This window comes from Myiozetetes cayanensis, unplaced genomic scaffold, assembly GCF_022539395.1.
Source record: "Myiozetetes cayanensis isolate MyiCay16 unplaced genomic scaffold, myiCay2020 scf9, whole genome shotgun sequence".
NCBI lineage: Eukaryota > Metazoa > Chordata > Aves > Passeriformes > Tyrannidae > Myiozetetes > Myiozetetes cayanensis.
Window position 1 is genome coordinate 14,185,642 of NW_026088185.1, and position 19,946 is coordinate 14,205,587.

At 37.2% G+C, this 19,946-nt stretch overlaps 1 protein-coding gene across 1 annotated transcript in view; it reads right to left on the reverse strand.

Annotated features, from left to right (window-relative positions):
* Positions 1 to 19,946, reverse strand: part of ITGA4 (integrin subunit alpha 4) — a 36,732-nt gene that overhangs the window by 14,886 nt on the left and 1,900 nt on the right. The window contains exons 3-15 of the mRNA XM_050339525.1: positions 14,530 to 14,636; positions 14,302 to 14,431; positions 12,864 to 12,931; positions 12,073 to 12,202; positions 8,585 to 8,670; positions 8,188 to 8,247; positions 7,957 to 8,094; positions 6,841 to 6,952; positions 4,787 to 4,881; positions 4,369 to 4,459; positions 2,950 to 2,995; positions 2,415 to 2,569; positions 888 to 1,042 (exon numbers count right to left, since the gene is read on the reverse strand). Of these exons, the coding sequence (XP_050195482.1) occupies positions 888 to 1,042; positions 2,415 to 2,569; positions 2,950 to 2,995; positions 4,369 to 4,459; positions 4,787 to 4,881; positions 6,841 to 6,952; positions 7,957 to 8,094; positions 8,188 to 8,247; positions 8,585 to 8,670; positions 12,073 to 12,202; positions 12,864 to 12,931; positions 14,302 to 14,431; positions 14,530 to 14,636 (1,373 nt within the window). The remainder of the gene's footprint in view (positions 1 to 887; positions 1,043 to 2,414; positions 2,570 to 2,949; positions 2,996 to 4,368; positions 4,460 to 4,786; positions 4,882 to 6,840; positions 6,953 to 7,956; positions 8,095 to 8,187; positions 8,248 to 8,584; positions 8,671 to 12,072; positions 12,203 to 12,863; positions 12,932 to 14,301; positions 14,432 to 14,529; positions 14,637 to 19,946) is intronic.

The following is a 19,946-nucleotide window of genomic DNA, read 5'->3' on the forward strand; positions in this document are numbered from 1 at the left end:
CTACAAAACTCATCCAGGAGAGAGACGTATCTGTGCAGGCTTCCACATTTGTAAGCAGATGAATAGAGAGATAATTTTTTCAGCACAGTGCACATTCTCCATATTGTTCAGATCTAAATTCATTAACGAAACTGTCATGAGTGCTCTTCCTGCTCCATTTCCATCTTTAGCTTATGTGAATGTTCCCCTCAGCGAGTGCTGCATCCCTTGGAGAAAAAGATCAAACGACCTCAAGCAAGTGCTCTTCTTCACACCCTGCTAGCCTTTGGCTCCTTACAACAAATTCACAAAACAGACCACACTATAAACCTTGAACCTCTTTTCTAGCAATTGCCTTCATTTCAGTTCCTATGGATTAGGGATGGGCTCTTTTCTTATTAGCTGAGTCTACCTTAATTTCTCACAGTAAAAACGGGAGCAAGACCATACATGTGTTCTTTGAAACAGTTACAAATCAAAATAAAAACCACAAGTTTTAAGATTTTGCACTTAGGAGCTCATTGGAAAGTTCCATCAGAAATGTTCAGAATGTACATGTTACACTGCATCTTCTTGGTTGCTCCAAACCAGCCTCACTCTATGATCTGTCATTCATAACAAATGGTGAAAAATGTCAAGACTGCTCATGTCCTACTTCATCACTGTGATTATTATTATTCTGCATGGTCTCACAAGCATAAGAGATGGCAGACCTGCTGACTTCTCTACAGAAAGCTGAGAAAGCATCAGAATTAGTATATAATAACTGTGGAAGTTATGAACACAAATATTTCACATTCAAAATGATGTGATGCGATTGCAAACAAAATAGGTTTCTTTGCAGCAGGTGTGCTTTTCAAAGGAGACCAAAGGATTTACAGGACAATATACACTGAAAATTACATTACCCTCATAAATGCTGGATGATCTTTGCAGGCAGTATTCTTGCTGTAAATCTTTACTTTTCCTGAGATTGTATCAGATGTTCCATTGGAGGAAAAATAGAACCTTGCTTGTGTATCCTCTTTTCTGGTCACGTCAACACTCAGATTATAAAGCAATACTGCAAAATAAAACCCAGGGAAAATAAAGGTTGTAAAATCTTTAGGTGTTTTGATTTTCATGAATTTATGACAGAAATTATGTCTTCTGACTCATTTCCTCAAGGATATTCTGTAACATCCATTTTAAAATGCTCTGCTTAAAAATGATCTGACATAAATCCATACCTAATGAAGGCTTCTAGTACTTTGAAAATTGATTGCTTTGTGACTGTTCTCTGATACATGCTTTTACATCAGGGATAGTTTTATCATTTTTTATTTTATATAATTTATCATATATATTTATAGCTTTCTACCAGAATCTATTTAAAGAAAACCCACTTCAGTTACTTGACAAATTACAACAAACTGATAGGTAAACAAACACTGACAAATGTTGTGGAACTTCACAGGTTTTTCTATCTAAGTTAGCACAGATTGCTATGATAGCAAATTGCAAATGAATTTCAGAGCATTACTGATCTTTTACTTAATCTTTGCCAAAAGATGAGTTAGATTATCTACAATTTCTCCTAGTTTTTTTAACTGAAGTTGAAGAGTCTCATGTCCAAGTCCACCAAGGGTGATCCAGTCTGACTGTTCATCTTGCAAAATGAGTATGAATTTCAAAAAATCTGGACTTGCAACTTTACAGTTCATCATTGCAATATGTTCTCTGTAATGTGTTCCTAAAGGATATTCTCACACAGAAGAGTTAAACAATTTAATTTTATATACCATGTATTTGCAGGGCTGTTTGCAGTTTACAAATAGCACATGACAAGTAGGTTAAAAGCACCCAGGCAATAGTCAAATTTAGACCGTAAATTATCTTAAATAAATTCACCATGAATATTCCTTCTGATAGATATTGCTTCAAGCAATACTGGTTTCTGTCAAAAGCAAAACAGGCATTATATAAAATACAATACAAGACATATTTTTCAGTAATTTTGGTGGGACTCCCTCTCTTTTGTATAATGTTCCACAATGGTATGATCAGGTGCTTGAGCTGCTTTAGGAAGAAATTGTCTTCTCCTATTGCTAAGTGGAAGACTGCATCCCACAGCAGTCCCATGTGGTTTGGTCCATGCCTGAGAGGAGTGCTTTTAGAGGACATCTAAATATCACCATTTTAACATGAATGTCTCTCCTTAGCCATGGAACTAAGAAAGTCCTGGTAGGGATGTGCTGTTACTCTAAATTGGACAGAAGTGTAATGGCTTGATGGTATGGGGGAATCATGAGATAAAAAAGGTATCCATGTTATCAACTTTTCATTTCATTCTGAACTCAGATGAATAGTCTACTAAATACCAGGAGCATTGTTATGGAAACAGGTGCATTTATATTGAATACATATACTGGATTTTTTTTTTCCCAGTAGCTTACCAATATAACCAGGTACCTCTCGTCCTCTATAGCTAAAGCATATCTTCAAATTCATGCAGGTGGCAGGCTGGTCATTTTCCATGCAGTTTAAATTAGTTCGATTTATTGAATTAGGATGTTTTAAAGAAGCTTCAACAATTATCACTGGTTTTGTTCTAAGAACAGAAAAGAGTAAATGCTCACAAATAATATTCAGAAATAGCTTACACAATCTGTGCAAAACTAACCATTTCTGACAAGCTATTTTTATATTTTAGAATCATCATTTTTAAGCTATCGGCATTTCTTAGATAGTTTCAAATAGTTGTATACGTATTATTTGTTGCTTCAAGAGGTTTCAGAACAATATTTTCATTTTCTTCAAGGTGTTTACTTAAATGTTTTTGTAGAGCACTCTAGAGCCTAATGACTGAAGTTCAAGACATCAAGAAGAATATAATGAGGTTAAATTATACTACTGAGTTTTATTGAACTGCACTAAAAAATAGAGTTAAATTGTATGGTCTTCAAAAGCACTGAAACACAGCAATCTCACCTCAGCACCACAGCAGAATCGGAGAAAAATGCACCAACTGCTACATCTGTACAAAACAATGTATCAATAAGAATAATTTGTCAAGAAGAATTACTTCTAAGGTACTAGCATTTTATAGCATTTTCACCTTTTGGTCAGCATTAAAACACCTTTTGCCCTTTATTTATTGGAAGGGATATGCTGGTATTCAAAGGTCTACAAAACAATTCCTGAAACACTTTTCCACTGTCCATTAACACTGCATGCTCATTTGCTGGACTTGCAGATATTGATAATGTTATGACTGGATTTCTATTCCATATTTAAGTGGCTGATACTGAAGGACAATTCAGCTAAAAAGGAGGCACTCGCCTTTTTCTAATCCAGATATTCAATATTGCTGTACAAACACACATATATAGTTATACATATATATAACAAAATGAATTGCTTATGTGTATTGTATGAATGAAATCATACATCGAGAGAAAGAGAAAAAAATTATTTAATTTATTCCAAACTAACTCAAACCTATTAATGTACTAAGGAAAGAAATACACACAGTATATATATATATACACACACCTATCAAATGAGGTAGCAAAAGTGAATTGTCAGATGACTCTAAATGATACAAGGATCTGAGGATATGACTTGCAAATCAGTAAACAACAGGTGACCTGAGAGCAAACTACTTGTAAACTATCTTTTAGCCCAGCATTACAAATTAACCTGGGTAACATTTCTATGGGCAGTGCCAGAGCATACATCATGCAGTTCACGTAACTTTGTGCTTTTACATCCACAGGGGCAGGACAGACATACTCGACCTGATGTGACACCAATCTGCAAAATGTTAAAATATTTTGATGGTATGTATAAAGCAATTAATGTATACTTGGAAACAGCTAACTTGTTTTACACCAAATTAACACTACCACGTTGTGCCCACAACAACTCCACATGGGTCTTATTCAGTGCCGTGAGCCCTAAGAGGGGTTCGTGTGTTGTTCACACAGAGTCAAGGAGCTCATCACTCCTGGCAAAATCCAGACCATGTGAAGGCCAGTAATATATTTAGGTTGGCACACTAATCTGCACAAGAAACATGCCGTCTAGTGCCCAAACCAGCTCATTGTGACATTAGCAGATGACATAGTTGCTTTAAAAGTAAAAATTATGTTTTTCTTCTGCTTGTGCACTGTGATCTTACTATTGCATTGTTCTCAGTCCTTAAATAATAGTTAGATGACCGTGAAAACTGACTGCTTGGCCTCAGTTTTACCTCTTCTTTTCCTTCCAAAATACAAGATGTGACATGTTGTCTTAATAACAGATGTTGCTTCCGTTAAAAGTATCAAGTAGCACAGTAGGGTTGTTCCCCATGAATTTCTACTCTTTTAAAAATGAAAAATAAATAAAAAAAATTGTTTAATTTACCTTGATATCCATTGTTATCTGTGTCAATGCCACTTGCTATGGATTGTCCAAACATGCTTAAAGAATTACTGACTTGATGTCCTTGTATTCTCTGAGAAGGAAAAGGTAAAAGAGAAAATTATTCTTGGAAAGCTAATCTCTGAGCTACAATGTTATCCCAACCAACTGATGAAGGCAATTACGTGCTCCCTCAATTCCTGCAAATGTTAAATCCACTAAACCCTGTCTAAAGCCCCAAACCCAATTTATTTCTGTCTTAGAGTACAAGTTATATTATGACTGGAAATTACAGATTATGTAAAAATTTTCTGAAGTCTTTAACAGTACTTCAGGTGGTCACGGTGTTAAAGGGAAAACCCTCTCAGATTTAAACTTACTTTTTTTTCTGGAATGATTATTTTTCATTGAAAAAGCATACCTGTGAAAATGATGGTGTTATTCCATCTTCCCTGCCATTGTAAATATAAATAGCCCCTTTTAGATTATCTTCTTGTGGAGCCCCAATTGCCACATCTGTGGAAAAACAATTTAGCAATGATCAGCTAACTAGGAAATATGAACAAGGAATGGTTAAAGGAATGCAAATCATGATGCATGCAATGCCAGACCAAATTTACCTGACTGAATTCAAAAGCAGTGCTGAACACTGACATAAAGCAAACAGAAACAGTACAGAGCAGCTCAGTCGTCTGACTCTACTTGAATTGCTGTGTTTCTGGAAACAAGGGTCAAATACAGCTATTTTGTTGAAGTCAAAGTCTGTTTCTAGCAATACTTATTTTGACCCTTAAGAAGTTAAAAGGTTACCATGAAAATAGCCAAAATTATGACGGTCTTTAAAAAAAAGAAAAAAAAAAAGCCTTGTATTCATGGAACTGTGATGATTTTCCTGGTCTTCCCATATGCATTAAATCACTGAAACACAAGAAGTACTCTTGTTACGCTGTCTGAAATGAATCATTTATTTTTTCATGAAATGTCCACAATAGTTGATAACAGGCTTGGAAAGGCATTTAGGCAGGAAGTGAAGGTAGCTGGTTTGTAAAAAGGGATATATTTTATGCCTAGATGATTTAATCCCAGAGTGGTGTGGCAATTCATAACAAACTGAATGAACCTAGCCACCCACCAATCCACCTCAACAGCCCTTACCAAAAACTCCCATGGTTCAAAGAGCCAGAGGTTGTTGACCAAAGAGTGGAGGGAGTGGGAGATGAATTACACCATCTTGAAAGTCACTATTAATAACTGTGAGTTTGCATTTAAAAATAAGGAAAACTGAACTATCTGCAAATCAAAAATACTGCAGACTGTACCAAACCAAAATCGCAAGAAAATCAAAGCTCTGACTATTTGGTTTTACTGAACACTTCTCTGACTGAATCTACATTGACTGAATCCATACTGTGGCAACTAAAACACACAAAATATGTTATGTCTCTCTACTGGTGTGATGAAACTAGTACAGTCAACTTGTGCCTATTAAAATAACATACATGTTCTTGATGAGGTCAGATTCTACAGCAGCACACACCCATTATCTTCACAGGACTGATACTGATGGTTTAGATCATTGAAGAAGCTTGTTCTGCTCTTCTTTTTTATTACTGACTACAGAATAATGGTTTCTAGCACCCAATTTCTCTTCATATTTTGCTTCCAGCTTTTTTTTCACAAAATTTCTTTTTCTACTGCCACTCTCAACATTACTTCTACTTTTTATTTTCAATGTTTTTGCTCCCTTCAAAACCTTATCGACTTGTTTGCCCCTCCTCCCCTGCAGTTTTAGGATGCCCATTTTACATTATATTCTGTGTCATACATCTGCTTTGCTATGCTGCTATTGATTTGATTTTACTTTTCTGTTCCCCAGTCCTACATTGGGATTCAGTTTTCTTTCGTAGTAAGCAAATGTTTTAGGGCAAAATGTGAAACTTGTATATAAAACTATGAATTCAGTACTGGGGCATGGTCATTTATGTCCTTCCCTTTGTTTTCCATTCACTGGGGGCACATACTAGGCAATTCATGAGTCACCTGAGATCCTAACTGGGAAGTAGTTCCACAATAGTCTCCCAGCTTGAAGGTTGTTTTCAATATCCCCATATATTTAGTATCTATGGGTGGCACAGAAGTAGACCTAGACTCAATATATAATTTTTATTTATGATGTTACAAAATTGCCAAATTGTTCCCTAACCTTTGTCTCAGCTAAAACAGGATTAGTTTTGAGGTCCAGCACCAAAAGTAACAGACTGTTATCACCTTATGTTCATGCTCTTCATTAAAGAGACAGAACCTAATCCTTGGTATTACAGCTCATTGACTGTGAAGCAGCCATATTTTAAATCAGAAAGAAAAGGTCAAGCCCCAACCCAAAATTATTCTTAGACTTCCAAAATCCTCCTGTCTATCATGACAGTCCACTGATCTAGGAGAATGAAAACCAAGGGGTTTTCTTTGTATTCTTACCTTCAAAACCATCATTATCTATGTCTCCTAGATTGGCTATGGCCTCTCCAAATCTCGCTGCATATGAGTCACTCCCACTGAGCTCTACGTTCAGTTCAACCATCTTTGCTTCCTGAAGGAAATCAGAGTCAATGGCACATTAACAGAGCATCTTCCAGGTGACACGGAATATTACTCAAAGTGTTAAAACTGCCTTGGATACCAATATATCATCCTACAAACTCCTTGGTGTAGAAGCAAGCACCATCAAAGATATTTCACAAGTATTTGGTGTAAATGAATAAGTTGCTCTTTAAGAAAGAGACCATCAATGTGTTCCCACAGCAAGCACCTGTTAACAGCAGCAAGCTTATATCAGAATACAGGGCCTTACTGCTCTGAGAAAACTGTGTGTGCTAAAAAAGTGGTAGACAGCAGCTGCTTCAGAGCCATTGTATGTGCCTTTGTGAGTTTTTGGTATTCTGCAGTGACTTAGTTCTCTGTAAGAAAAAGTTAAGAAAATGCTAATAGCAAGCATAAGAGAGTAAATACATACTAGCATGAAAAGGAAGGGAAATAAGACACGAAGATATAATTTGTAAACCTAGACAAATTCAAAAGCACACAAAAATAGTGATTACACTGTCATTTCTAAACTCTTAGAAAGACTAAGAAGCAGTTAATTCTAATGCATGATCTGTCCAGTTACTTTAGGTGCAAAACTGAGGACTACCAGAGCATGCATCACACAGTCTCTTTCCTGCCTAGTACCAGAAACTGCATGCAAATTTTTCATTCTTTGTCTGTTTCTAAAGCACTTAAAAAGTTGCTCTTCACATGCCAGTTCAGTGGAAGCACAGTAATGTAGGAGAGCTTGCAAAGGGGCTACAGGGGCAGGCTGTCACCCCCTGAAGCTACTGGAAACAAACCCAGCCTGTCTTCAGTTCTAACACTATTGTAAGTGACACCGCTGGCCTACAGGGTACGCTACACACTCCTGCTGGGGTTGTCATCACAGTTCTACAGTTGTTCTTCTTGTATCTTGAAATATTGTATGATAATAGAGAGGAAATCTCTTCTTAGCCTCTTATATTAAAATGGCTGTGTTGCCATGTGTTTCTAGGAGAAAATACTTACAGAACCTGAATTAATATAGACATAAACTCTTCCTTCTTCTCTGATGGTACTTTGCATTGGAGCACCAACTAGCAAGTCTGAGAAGCCATCTGAATTCAGGTCCACAGCACAAACTGCAGCTCCAAAGTAAGAACCAAGCTGTGTACAAGCAAGAAATCATTACTATTTTTGAATTTTGATGAAGACGTGCTCAAAGTTATAAGGTGCAGAAAAGTAGTATGAAATATTTACCTTTTTACCTCTTAATTCAAATAGAATGTTTAGTTGCCTCTCAATGCTAAAAATGTAGGCCTAAAATGAAAAGAAAATACAAGTGAAGTTCAGCAAACTGTAATCTGAAATATTTTCCTCTGCTTTCTCTACAGCATGTGCTAGAGAATCACCAAAGCAAAACACAGTATCACAAGATACAGCTATTTACTATTTCCTATCTGTATCTTTCTTTAACACCATAGTTCACAACAATGTTATCTAGACTGTTTACCCTAATTCCTTCTTTTAACTTTTCTCCCAGGGTGAAGTCATACCTATTGGATACTTATCTCTAATATATTAATCTAAGTTGAAAAATCACGTGTGGTTTTGTGGGGCTATATTCTTCAAACCAATAGTATAGACAATCCCTTACTTTACCAGTCTGCTCCTGTTGGGGAGCCCCTCCAATTACTTCTGTACTGGCTGGTGTCAGAAAATGTCCAGCTCCAACAGCATATCCTGTAAATTAGAAATGCACTGTTCAGTACTGGAAATGCTACATAGAGAAAAAAAAGTGGGAGCATGCCACATAAAAGCTGTCAACACCACAGATCATTGTGAGTCTGACATTCGGACCTCATCTAAGTTAGCAACGAAAACAGAAAAGAAAGTTTTTGAAATGGAAGCAAAAGGTTAATACAAACATTATGTTTCAGCAAGCAGAAACAAGTGCCAGAAAGACTTTTTTTTTTCCCCCAGGAACTCAATTATCTGCCATACTTTAAAATCCAGTAAATTGCAAACACCTTCTTTTATTGCATATTCTGCAATTGTTCATTGAGTCCATATTGTAATACAAATAAAAACGACCAAAAGTCCATTCACTGCATGGTGGAAACACTTGATTCAATTGTTACTCTGGCTATCGTAACTGGACTGCAGCAAAATTATATGTAGTGCTACTTCTATGCATGTGCACATACACACACACACAGCACTGTGGACATACACAGGGAAATGTCAGGAACAAAGTGGAGCAACAGCCTGATTATGTATTAAGAAAACATTACATCAGCTTTTGTAAATGAATCTAGGTAACAAAGCATCGCTGTATGTGTAGACAGATTCTAAACAGGACCATATTTTGGTGCAGACATCCAGACATGGAATTGCAAAATGAAGGCTTAATGCCTTAACCTGTAGCTGCACAAGTTATCCTTACTCTTTCCAGAATACATTACAGATAAGTTGAAACTGGGAAGACAGTTAACATATTCTGCTACTCTTGCATTTACTGAATGACTGCTGATTTTCACAGCATGCAGAGAAACTGGAAAATCATCTTGGATCAGATGAGAACAAGCCTTGAATCTTCATCTGTGAAGATAACTGTACAGAATTCAAGTTCTCATTAAGCCATCATTTTCTTTTCATTTTTTTAAGTTAAAAAAGGTGAACAAAGCAATTTATCATTTAAAGGTCAACACCTAGTTTTTATTTATTTAACAAAAAATTAAGCTGAAACGGATGAACCTTAATTTACCTCCTCTGACACTTATTTTCTAGTTATTTTGGATTTGTTGAAGTGTAAACATTGGTAATTCTTAAGAATTTGAAAAAAAAAGCACCAAACAGACAAAAAAACCCCAGTAATCACATAGTCCTCACTTTTATTTAATGGTATTAAAATGTTTGGTGGGGGAGGGAAAAATCACATAATTGACCCTTTAAGGGCATAGATAAATGAAATTTTACTTTCAGCTCCAGAATTCTCTCATCTTTTCTGACAAACTTAGTAATGGTAATGTTATTTGCCATTCTCAGATTCCTAAAAGAAACTGTCTTTTACTCTGTGTTTTCTTTAAGGCAGTTTGTTAAGACTGACTTACATAGTTCCTTTTAAAGACATCAGTTATTAATCTCCAAGATACTCCGAAGTAGTCAAGGAAATACTACCAAGAGTTATGTATTACCAGCTTCTCTTTCTAACTTTCTTCTTTCTTTCAGTTGTCTGGTACATAAACAGCTTTATTTCCTCCAACTTATGGAAAATGTTATGATGCTTTTTCACTTCCTACAGTCTCTAGTTTCTTAATTATTACTTTTTGAGAGTTCAATGAAAAACATGTAAATAAAGACGTCGACTTCTCAGTCCTTGTCAGAAGAAGGACAGAGTAAGTAGATAAGTAGATAAGTAGATAAGATATGTCTAGTCATGTGCTTGAATTACACTTTTGTCACAATATTATTCCACCACTTGGCAGGGATATTTTTATTCATTACTTAAGGGAGAAGCAAACTCAGACTTTAAAAAAGATAATTTTGGTAAGAGAATTAGCCCTGAAAAGATTTTTGCCTTCAATAATTACAAAGATGGAACAGAGCAGAAGCTGAGGGAGGGGAAGGTAGGTACCTTTATGTTCTTTAAATCACATTATGTATTATTATAAGGGAACAAAGCAGAGGTTTAAGGAGCATGAAACAATGCAGAATTTAAGGTTTATCACAGCTGCTACTGTAGAGACACACAGATGAGCTAATGGCTCATTTCTTCACTTCCCTGTAGAAAGGCCAAGTTTAGAAGACACAGGGCTCTGCCGAGCCAATGTGTACCAGGTCACTAGAGATTTGTGAAACAAACTCCAGCTGATTTCAGGTCCTGGATAGCAAAGGAAACTAGAAGAGACCATAAATGTGCATAAAGGCCTTCCCTACACTCTCCCCAGCACAGTCCTTATACAAGCCTTTACCCATTTGCCTGTATCCGGCTTCTGGCTATCAATGATTTGACTCATTCATTACAGAAATTCTCATACTTGTAGGAGCAGAAATCCAGAATGAGTTTTTCCCCCCTGACAGGTGCAGTACTTTTTCTGCTGTTACTGGAAAGCTGAAGGAAGCATTCTCTGAAGTTTTTTTATTTGTCCTCTGAAAGGTTAGAAATGTTACTGGTTGACCCTACCGATCTGCATGTCTGATTACCTTTTACCACCCAGCATCTCTTTTGTTTGTCTTTCCTGCAGGGTCCATCGGCAGCCTTTGCAAGGCTCAGTACTGAATTCTGAAGTGTTAGTTAGCCATTCTGTATTTCATAATAGCTATTTCATAACATATGTCTACTTCCTATTGTCAAAGGAGTGGAATTAGAAACAGGAAATGTTTATCCACGGGAACCGGATCTATGAATGGGAAAATGCAATGGTCACAAGCAAAAATACCCTTGCTCAGGAGTTTGGGAACAACAGATGAGCTTTTCTGAGTGTGTAGTGAGAAGACTGAAGCTGCTGATGGTTTTTGGCATAAACCTTTCCAAATGGTAGCACTAAATTCAGCTAATTACTTGGATATAGGTACATGAGTAGGAATCTCATGGCCTTCTTTGCAGACATTGATAGACAAAATTTGCCCTTCCACGTATCCAGACCGAGATAGGGTTGAAATAAAAAATAAAAAATCACAATTGCAGGCAAGTTTGTCTCTAAAGATCATAGCATACTTCCCCTTATTGACAATGCAATTAAGACTTGCTTGCAGCTTTCACTGTAACAAACTTTCCATATTTCTGTTATATGTGAAATCATTGTCTTTTTCTATGAAAGCCCTTTTTCTATGAAAGCAGCATTTCAGAGTTAAGAGTGAAGTGCAAACCATTACTAAGCATAAGCACATCTCTACCTTCTAAATCAAGAGATGATTAAAATTCAGTGGAGAGATGATAATAACAGAAATCCAGTGTTTGAGAAGTTTCCTTGTAGAAAGAGCAGAGAGGAAGTCTTAAAATAATATTTAACAAAATCAGAATACATTTTTACAACTGTCACTTCTGGGATTAATAATGAAAGCACTGAAAATCACTGTGCACTCACTTCAAGACCAGTTATTTAGCTTATGTTTTTGTAAAGTATAAAATATTTTAAATACCTAGATAACTGCCAAATTTCACTTGGTTATTTGAATCTGTGTACGCATGGATTGTATTCGCAGTTGTATTGTATACAAAAACAGAACCTGTCCAATAAAATGATCCAGGGGCTCCCATTATAATTAAGTCCTAAAAGAAAAGTAAAACAGAGCCATGTTATTGACATATAAATATTCATGAAAATAAGCAAAACAAATCAAATGCTTTTCTTTAGATCTCCTTTGAATTCTACGAAATGTTACTGGAGATGTATCTGGCTCAGTGCTGGGGTTCACCACTAGATTACAGAAAATATTTTCCAGACTTTCTAAAAATACAGTTATTAAAAGCTTTGAGCTGTAACAAAAAAACAGAGTAATAAACTAGGATATTCTCTTCTCAAAAGAGTTTTTTTTAAATTATAATCTTAGGGTGGAATGGAGATTGAATAATATAGAATATGACTCTGTAAAGCAAGAATGTAAGCACTGAATATTAATATTACATCAAACAGACTAAAGAGAATAATAAAACTTCATGCTCTGCTGTATTCATGCTCTTTTTCCAATGAAAAGTAATTTTGGATTTAGTACAATATAAAAGTATTCTTGCGAATAAAAAGTAAAAGTCTTATTTGGGAATTATCATGTAAATCTTAACAACATTCAATTTAAAAGAAATTAGAAAAGTGATTTTTCCCTCCCACAGTAAAAGACAGTGTTGATATTTGCATTTACAGATACACTTTTATATATGTATACATATAAATAAGTAAATAAATAGAGAGAAGTTTGGTATCTTTAACACACACCTCAATATAAAAACTAGAAATTCCAGCCTGGCATGACCCATAGTTTTCTCCAAACTTTCGTGCAAAATCTGTAAATGGGCAAGAATATTAAAAAGCATGAGAAACATGTAGTTTCACACTTTTTTACCAGGTCTTCTACAGCAGTTGAAACAACGTAGAAAACAAAAACCTCCCCAGCACCTCCCCCCGCCACCCCCTCCAAAAAAAAGAAGTTGGTTTTCAGTTGTGTAAGAAAACTAAAACCACTGGTTTCCACTATATAGCCTTTAGCTGCAATATAGTATTGTAACAAACTCAAAGCACTATGTATCACTTGATCACACTTGCCTTTGAAATACTGTGACTTTAAAGACTATACCTTTCTTTTAAAAGTGAATGAAACAGCACTAATAGTTTGAGCACCACATCTGGATAAACTTAACTCCTCCACTCTGAAATTTACATGAGCCCATAGTCTGACTGACAGGTTTATGTATCTTCATAGGAGTTGCCCTGATGCTCCCCTAGTGACATGAAGGGCTTGTGTTATGGCTGTCTTAGACATATTGGTATCTACCATCCTTAGCAGTTCTATTTACATCCAACACTCTCTCCCAGCTCTGTTTTCCTGTAATTCTTTGCTAACTGCCTTCCACCAGGGTTCCCTTCATCTCCTGCACGGATCTGTACACTTAAAGTCTCTGAAGATAAAAGTATGATTTCACCAACACATGCAACAGTCTCCAAAGCCAGCAGTGGGACATTTGATGGCAATACTCTGTCTGCACAGTAAGGCCAGATTGTCAGCTGATCCTTGCATTGGCAAGGAACAGGGTCATGAGATTGTTCTCCTGGATGGGAAGTAGAGAAAGGGAAGGCATGGAAGGCATGGATAGAGTCATCTGATATCTTCAAGTCATGACTCTTACTCTGCTCCTGAGGTCCTCAGAGGAAGAACCAGTGAAGGTCTCATGCCACAGCAGCATCCTCGCCAGAAGGCAAGTAAGGAAAAGGACATGCACTGTGAGGAGGCACCACAGCATCTTTGTATCAAAGGATAAGGAGCAGATGGCAACAATCACTTGCAGGTATTTCTGTTGCTCTGCTGTGTGACTCTCTTGAGCAGAAAAAGCAAATGACAAGAGTAAAGGAAGGGAGGATGTCCTCTACTGGCCTGTTTTTGAGAAGGGCATATCCTTCAGTGATCCAGTTCAGAGAGAAAGAATTCTGATGCCCTGCTTCAATTGATTTTTTGCCTGTTGAAAGCAGTTTTTCTTGAAGTGATAAAGATCTTGCTAATAAATTTGCATCATAAGCTGAGCTCATATCATCAGCACTCAATCTTCAAATCTTTGCTGCAGAATGCCTGCTCAGAGCCACACAGGCTCTTCACAAACTCTGCATCATCCAGTTATACATCTCTCCCTTCCCCACGAAAGGACCCAAGCATTCCTCTTACCAATATAGCAGGGGCATATTCTTCTGCTCAGTTCAGTTCGAAAGTCAGAAGACATGGCAAAACAAATACCATGTGGAAGCTTGTGTTCATTTTTCATGTAAAATATATTTTTCCATCTATGTCCACAAGCCTGTAGATATAAAACAAACATGACATTTGCCACGGAATCATAAGGAAGGTGAATGCAATCTGACAGACAGAAACGCAGATCCAGTGGTTGATACATACAACGATAGATCCATTTTCTTTTGGTTGCCTTGACAAGCTGACACCCAGCCACTGATTATCACGCTCTTCCAAACAAGTCTTCCCACAGGACTCTCCTCTGGGGTTGCCTAGGATACAAAGACCAATGCTCTGAGCAGAGGGACAAGGTGAAGAGCCATGTGGTGGGTAACAGGAGCATCCAAGAACTCCATGGGGACATTGCAGGAATTTGGATTTGGTGGATGTGATCTTTGTCTTCCATAGGTCATGTAGACTTTTTATTTTTTTTTTGAACAAAGGTACAATTGCATATAGCCAAAGGGATCATACTGGCTCTGAGCCAGATAGGTTGGCAGTGAGGATCATTATGAAGATAGAAAGTGACATTACATTCAATTTTGGTGAAGGGCTGGCTTTGTAAGTGTTCTTCAGCCTAAAAGTTCATAAGAAACACAAGTAATACCCATGAATGCTACCTAAAATCTAGCCTAAAGCAAGCATCTCTCCAACTGTGTTTCTACTGGAAGCAGACAATCTCTACTGCTAATGGCTGTCAAATAAAGGGTGTATAACTGCAGTGTCTACTGGGGATGTCAGATCATTACATATGTATGTCCTGTGTGCTCCTTGCACTGTTGCAATTATTTAGCAGCAGCTTTTTGTGTTTGTTCTTAAGGAGAGTAATTTCTAAAAATGTTAGAGAACATACTAAAATTTCTTCTATCTCCGCTTTCCTCTCCTTCCCCCCCCCAAAAGAGGGAGAAGGCTACAGTATTGCCAAGTTAGTAAATATTTGCTTTCTTCTGGAAAGAAGTAGTGTAAAGATCAAGAGAGGCTACATATTTATTCTGAGTTATACAAAACTTTTCATTTGTAAGATGTTTGCATGACTGAGCATTAATCAAATTATTGAATTGGTATTTTCTATGCATCACCATGACAGTTTATGAAAAAACCTTCCTATAAAATAAGGAAACATATTATGTCATTTGAACAAGTTCTTTTGTATAATTTTTAAGACCTTCCCAGATTCAATTCAGTTACTAGTAAACCCAAAACTTTTGAGGTTTAAGGGGTTTACCCAGAAGGGGGCGACCAATGCTGACGGGTACATTGTTTTCGTGAGGAAAACAACCTTTAATCACCCTCCCTCTCCACAAAACAAAACAAACAAACAAACCAAACAAAGAAACAAACAAAACAACTGCTCACAGCAGAGCTGAAATTTATTATTGTCCAATCCATTAGAGAGTTTACAGGAATACACTCCTAATTTAGTGGACTTGCTCACTTTACAGGACATAAAACTGCACAATATTAAGTATGGAAACAGAATAAAGGGATACACCTAATCTATTCAGTAACCAGGAGAAAGATGAGAGACTGTGGGCTTTGCTACATATATTCTCATAGCCAACACTGACTAAGATGATTTTATACTTAGGATGTCATGGACTTTTTGATAGAAAATATTAGGTTAATGGAATTGAGATAATTCTTCATCAAACATTTGTAGGAGTAAGACCTAACAACCATCCTTATTTCAGAGCTTGTTCCCTACTGTTTTATGACAGGCCTAGCCATTGACATTTGTCTGAAGAAAGTGCTGGAGCCTTGCTTTCTCCTACTCCCACACTACCCCTCCACTTTTTCCAAACATCACGCTTTCTCCCTGCTTGGATAGGGAGACCAATAGTGCAACCCAGAACACCTCACGACACTGCAGAAAGGATGACGTACCCTGCACACAACTGTACTCTACCTTCTTCCAAAAACAACACTCTTCACAGGGTCAAGAGGCACCTGACCCTCCTTCATCTCTTCTTTACTACTTCCTCCAGCACGTGCCTTGCCCTAAGACATCAAGGAAATAGTATGCAAAATCCAAGTAAACAGGAAATGACCTTAGTACTCACAATAACATCAAATTCAATTGTCTTTGGGCCAAGAGATTTTATATTACCATAATTTAATAATTCCTCTAGGTCACCTAGGGAATTAACATGTGGGCTCTTCTTCCAAGACAAGCACAAATTAAAATGCACTTCTAAAATCTACTAAAAAGAAGTTGATTTTTCTGCAAGTTCTCTATTACTGAGGATTAAGTGATGAACTTTCAAAGTATCCTTCTTGGCTAATGTCAGTGAACTTCCATGTACTGAATATATACCACTTTTCAGAAGCAAGTTTGGAATTTAGTTTTGGAATTTAACTGTGGAGTTATGTCATGTAAATCTTCCCACTTCCTAAGGGAGACATTTCCATAGTCTGCATGAATTATAGAGCATGTTAATCTGATTGAAACCTCCTCAGAAAACAAAACTCCATTACACTCCCATGTGTAATGTCCTATCCTCCTTTAAATCACAAAAGGTACTTCTGGTAAATCCCTTCTGGCACTGCATTCCATCCTCTTATGACAGTGACTTTCTTGGGACTTGCTTCGTATGTGCATTTGCAGGAGATGGAAGAATTAGGGAAGACCAGGGTAATACATTTAAATCTCAAGAGGCTTTCTGAGACTTTTTATCAGTAAATCAAATAGAACCAGACAAGGATGACATGAGAGATGAGGAAGTTTGGCTTGTCTCAGTACTTCATTCCTGTGCCTGTTTCAGAGGTTTGTAAGAAGAAAAATCACCACCATTCGTGCTCATTGGATTGTATTCCCCCTTTCCTTGGCTCCGGTATAAGTTGATTTAGGCTCACTTTGGCCCTCTGTTGACCTGCTGCCTTATGTCTCCTTTCTTTCTCTGACTGGCAAGTATTCAACCACCTTGAAAATTATAGGCCTTTGTGGGAGAGAGAAGTGTGAGCTCGACATCCCAGACTCCATGATGAGTCCCTGCTCAGGGTATGACATTATAAAAGCTCTACCAAATGAAAAAATTCAGTATTCTGCACAAGCAACAGAGCAGCGCTGCATAAGCTCAAGAGGACATGGCAGCTTGGTTGCCTCAGGGAAAAGGAACACGTGCTGTCATAAAGTCACTGAGAAATAAGTAATTGCCCAGCCTATGTACATCACACAGCTGGAAGATACACTTCTGCTATAATCCCCACTGAACACATCCACAGAAACACTACAATCACATATAAATAAGGTCACAACTTACAAAGCCACTTCTAGCTTTGGCCTCAAGGACTATAATACAGATGTTTGCAATGTCATCTGAGAAAACAGTTTTATACAACTTGCTCCAGTGTTTTCCATGCCCAACAGCTTCCCACGATCCTTTTTATCCTCCAATAACTCCTCTGGTCCTGTTGCTAACTGATGAAAACTGTGAAGTCTACTGCAAAGACAGTAAGCCTTCTGATATTCTGCTCCTACATGTCAGGGCCTCATCGGTCTTTCTTTCACTTGCCCAGAGAAATTCTCTCTCTTTTCATAGATCTGATAGGTCTTATTCCTCTTACATCTCTCAAATGACTTTTACCCAAAACATTTTTAAGTGACACCTGTTTCAATACTTCTGCAACAGTCCTAGGTCCAGAAGGTCCCATGTTCCTTGGAATAGTATGGCTATTTGAAAGGAGATCACTGGCAGGGTATGAGCAATGCAAGTGAGATAAAAAAGCCAAGCTATCAAAAGCCAAACTTACCGAAATCAATATTGAACAAACACAGGTCAGCCCTTTGGGGAAAACCATTAACTGTTCGCTTTTCCATTGTAATGATTCAGCTGGGGGAGCTAGAGGGCAATTTGTTCATAGGTTAATTACAGCAGAGCCTTAAAGGAAGGGTGCAAGACTGAAACTGCAGGCTGAGGTTCCTGGCCTTATGTTAAACTGCATGCACCGAATTTACTGTATACATTTGTAGTTAAAACTTTTTTTTTTTTTAGACTGGGTGGCAAATTGCATAAATTGTTTTCTATATATTTTAGCCAGTGAATCCCACTGTTTCAAATCTGAGAGCAATGTTGTTGGAAAATTTCTGTAATGTTTTGTAAGTCCAAAATGCAATAGGTCAAAACATCTAAAGAATTCTGTGTAAATTCCTCTGCAATAATCTGTGACTACCCTAAACTAATATGGGCAAGGACTTGAAATTCAAGACTAGAAGATAAGACACTCAGTGCTCCAAGTAATAAACTGAACATGAAGCACTGTATTTTGTACTTGTGCCTAGGGTTTGATTACAAGTCTCTGCACCTAACATAAGCCATTATTTAAAAATACTGCAAATGCAAATAAATCTGAAGAATAGAACATTTGACACCCTAGCCAGAAGTACTAGAACCGGGAAAAAACCTCTTAAAACTCCTCTATTCATTATTTGAAGAGAAATTTAAAAGTGCCAGTGAGGGGCTGGGAAGACAAAGACTTGCTAGTTATCTCATGGCTCCTTTGGCTCTTAAACCAGGTCAGGCCCCTGCAACACCTTGAACAACGTGAATGTTCTCCGAAGTATGTCTGAACGAGTTATCCCAGATACTGTGATGATTGCAGCAACTCTTTCGCAACTAAGAAAGCAGATAGAAACATGTGACACAAAAAAATACAACAGCAGTTTTGTGTGATCAGAGGCTTTGTAATTTTGCGTAAATCCTACATTAATTAGTTATGCCAGTTTCAAGGCCACTTTAGTGAAATATAGCAACAAAATGGTTTAACATATTTATGTCTCTAAGTAATTAACATCCATTCAATTACAAAGGCCCAACATTTGGAAAGCCACTACTATTGCCTGTTGTCACCTCTACATTTCTATGACTTATCCAAAACTTACTATCTCAAAAAACTTACTTTTCCTAGAAAGAAATGTGAATTCAAGTATTTAAGAGAGAAGTAGAGCCCGTCCAGCAATGATTCCATACATTTTCCAAAGAAAATTACTCTGTTTTATAAGATCAGAATCCAAACTTGGCATTAGCAAGAATCCAAGCAGAAAAACTGAGGTCACTGGCTTAAAGACTCAGCATTGATAAAACCATCATGTCCAAAAGTTGCTGACAGCCTGAATGAGTTAGACAAGAGATAATTAAGTTCAGTTTTGTAATTGCAAGTTCCCTTCTGCATTTCTGTGACTGCTCAGCAGGATGGCAGAGGTTTAACCACCCTCAGATACTATCCCACTTCATTTACATCCCATGCACCACAGCTGCCTTTGGCTTCTTTATTGACCTCACTGACCTGTTTTACAATACAGCACTTCTTTTCAGTATCTATTTATCTTCAGAAATACTATAGATGAAACGTGGCAACGTAAAGATGCCATCTAGCACTAATGGAATCCTTAAATTTGGAAATATCTGGTGTGGTATCACCAGTTTTTAAAGAAGTGCAGGGCAGAACAGTAAACTACATTGTGTAACCTGCAGCCTCTAGACCTGGGAATAGAGGCCATGTTAAATTAAGCCTTTGGAACCACAAACATTTTCATACATCTGTTGCATCATTTCATTTAGAATCCCCTAAGCTACTGAGGAAAA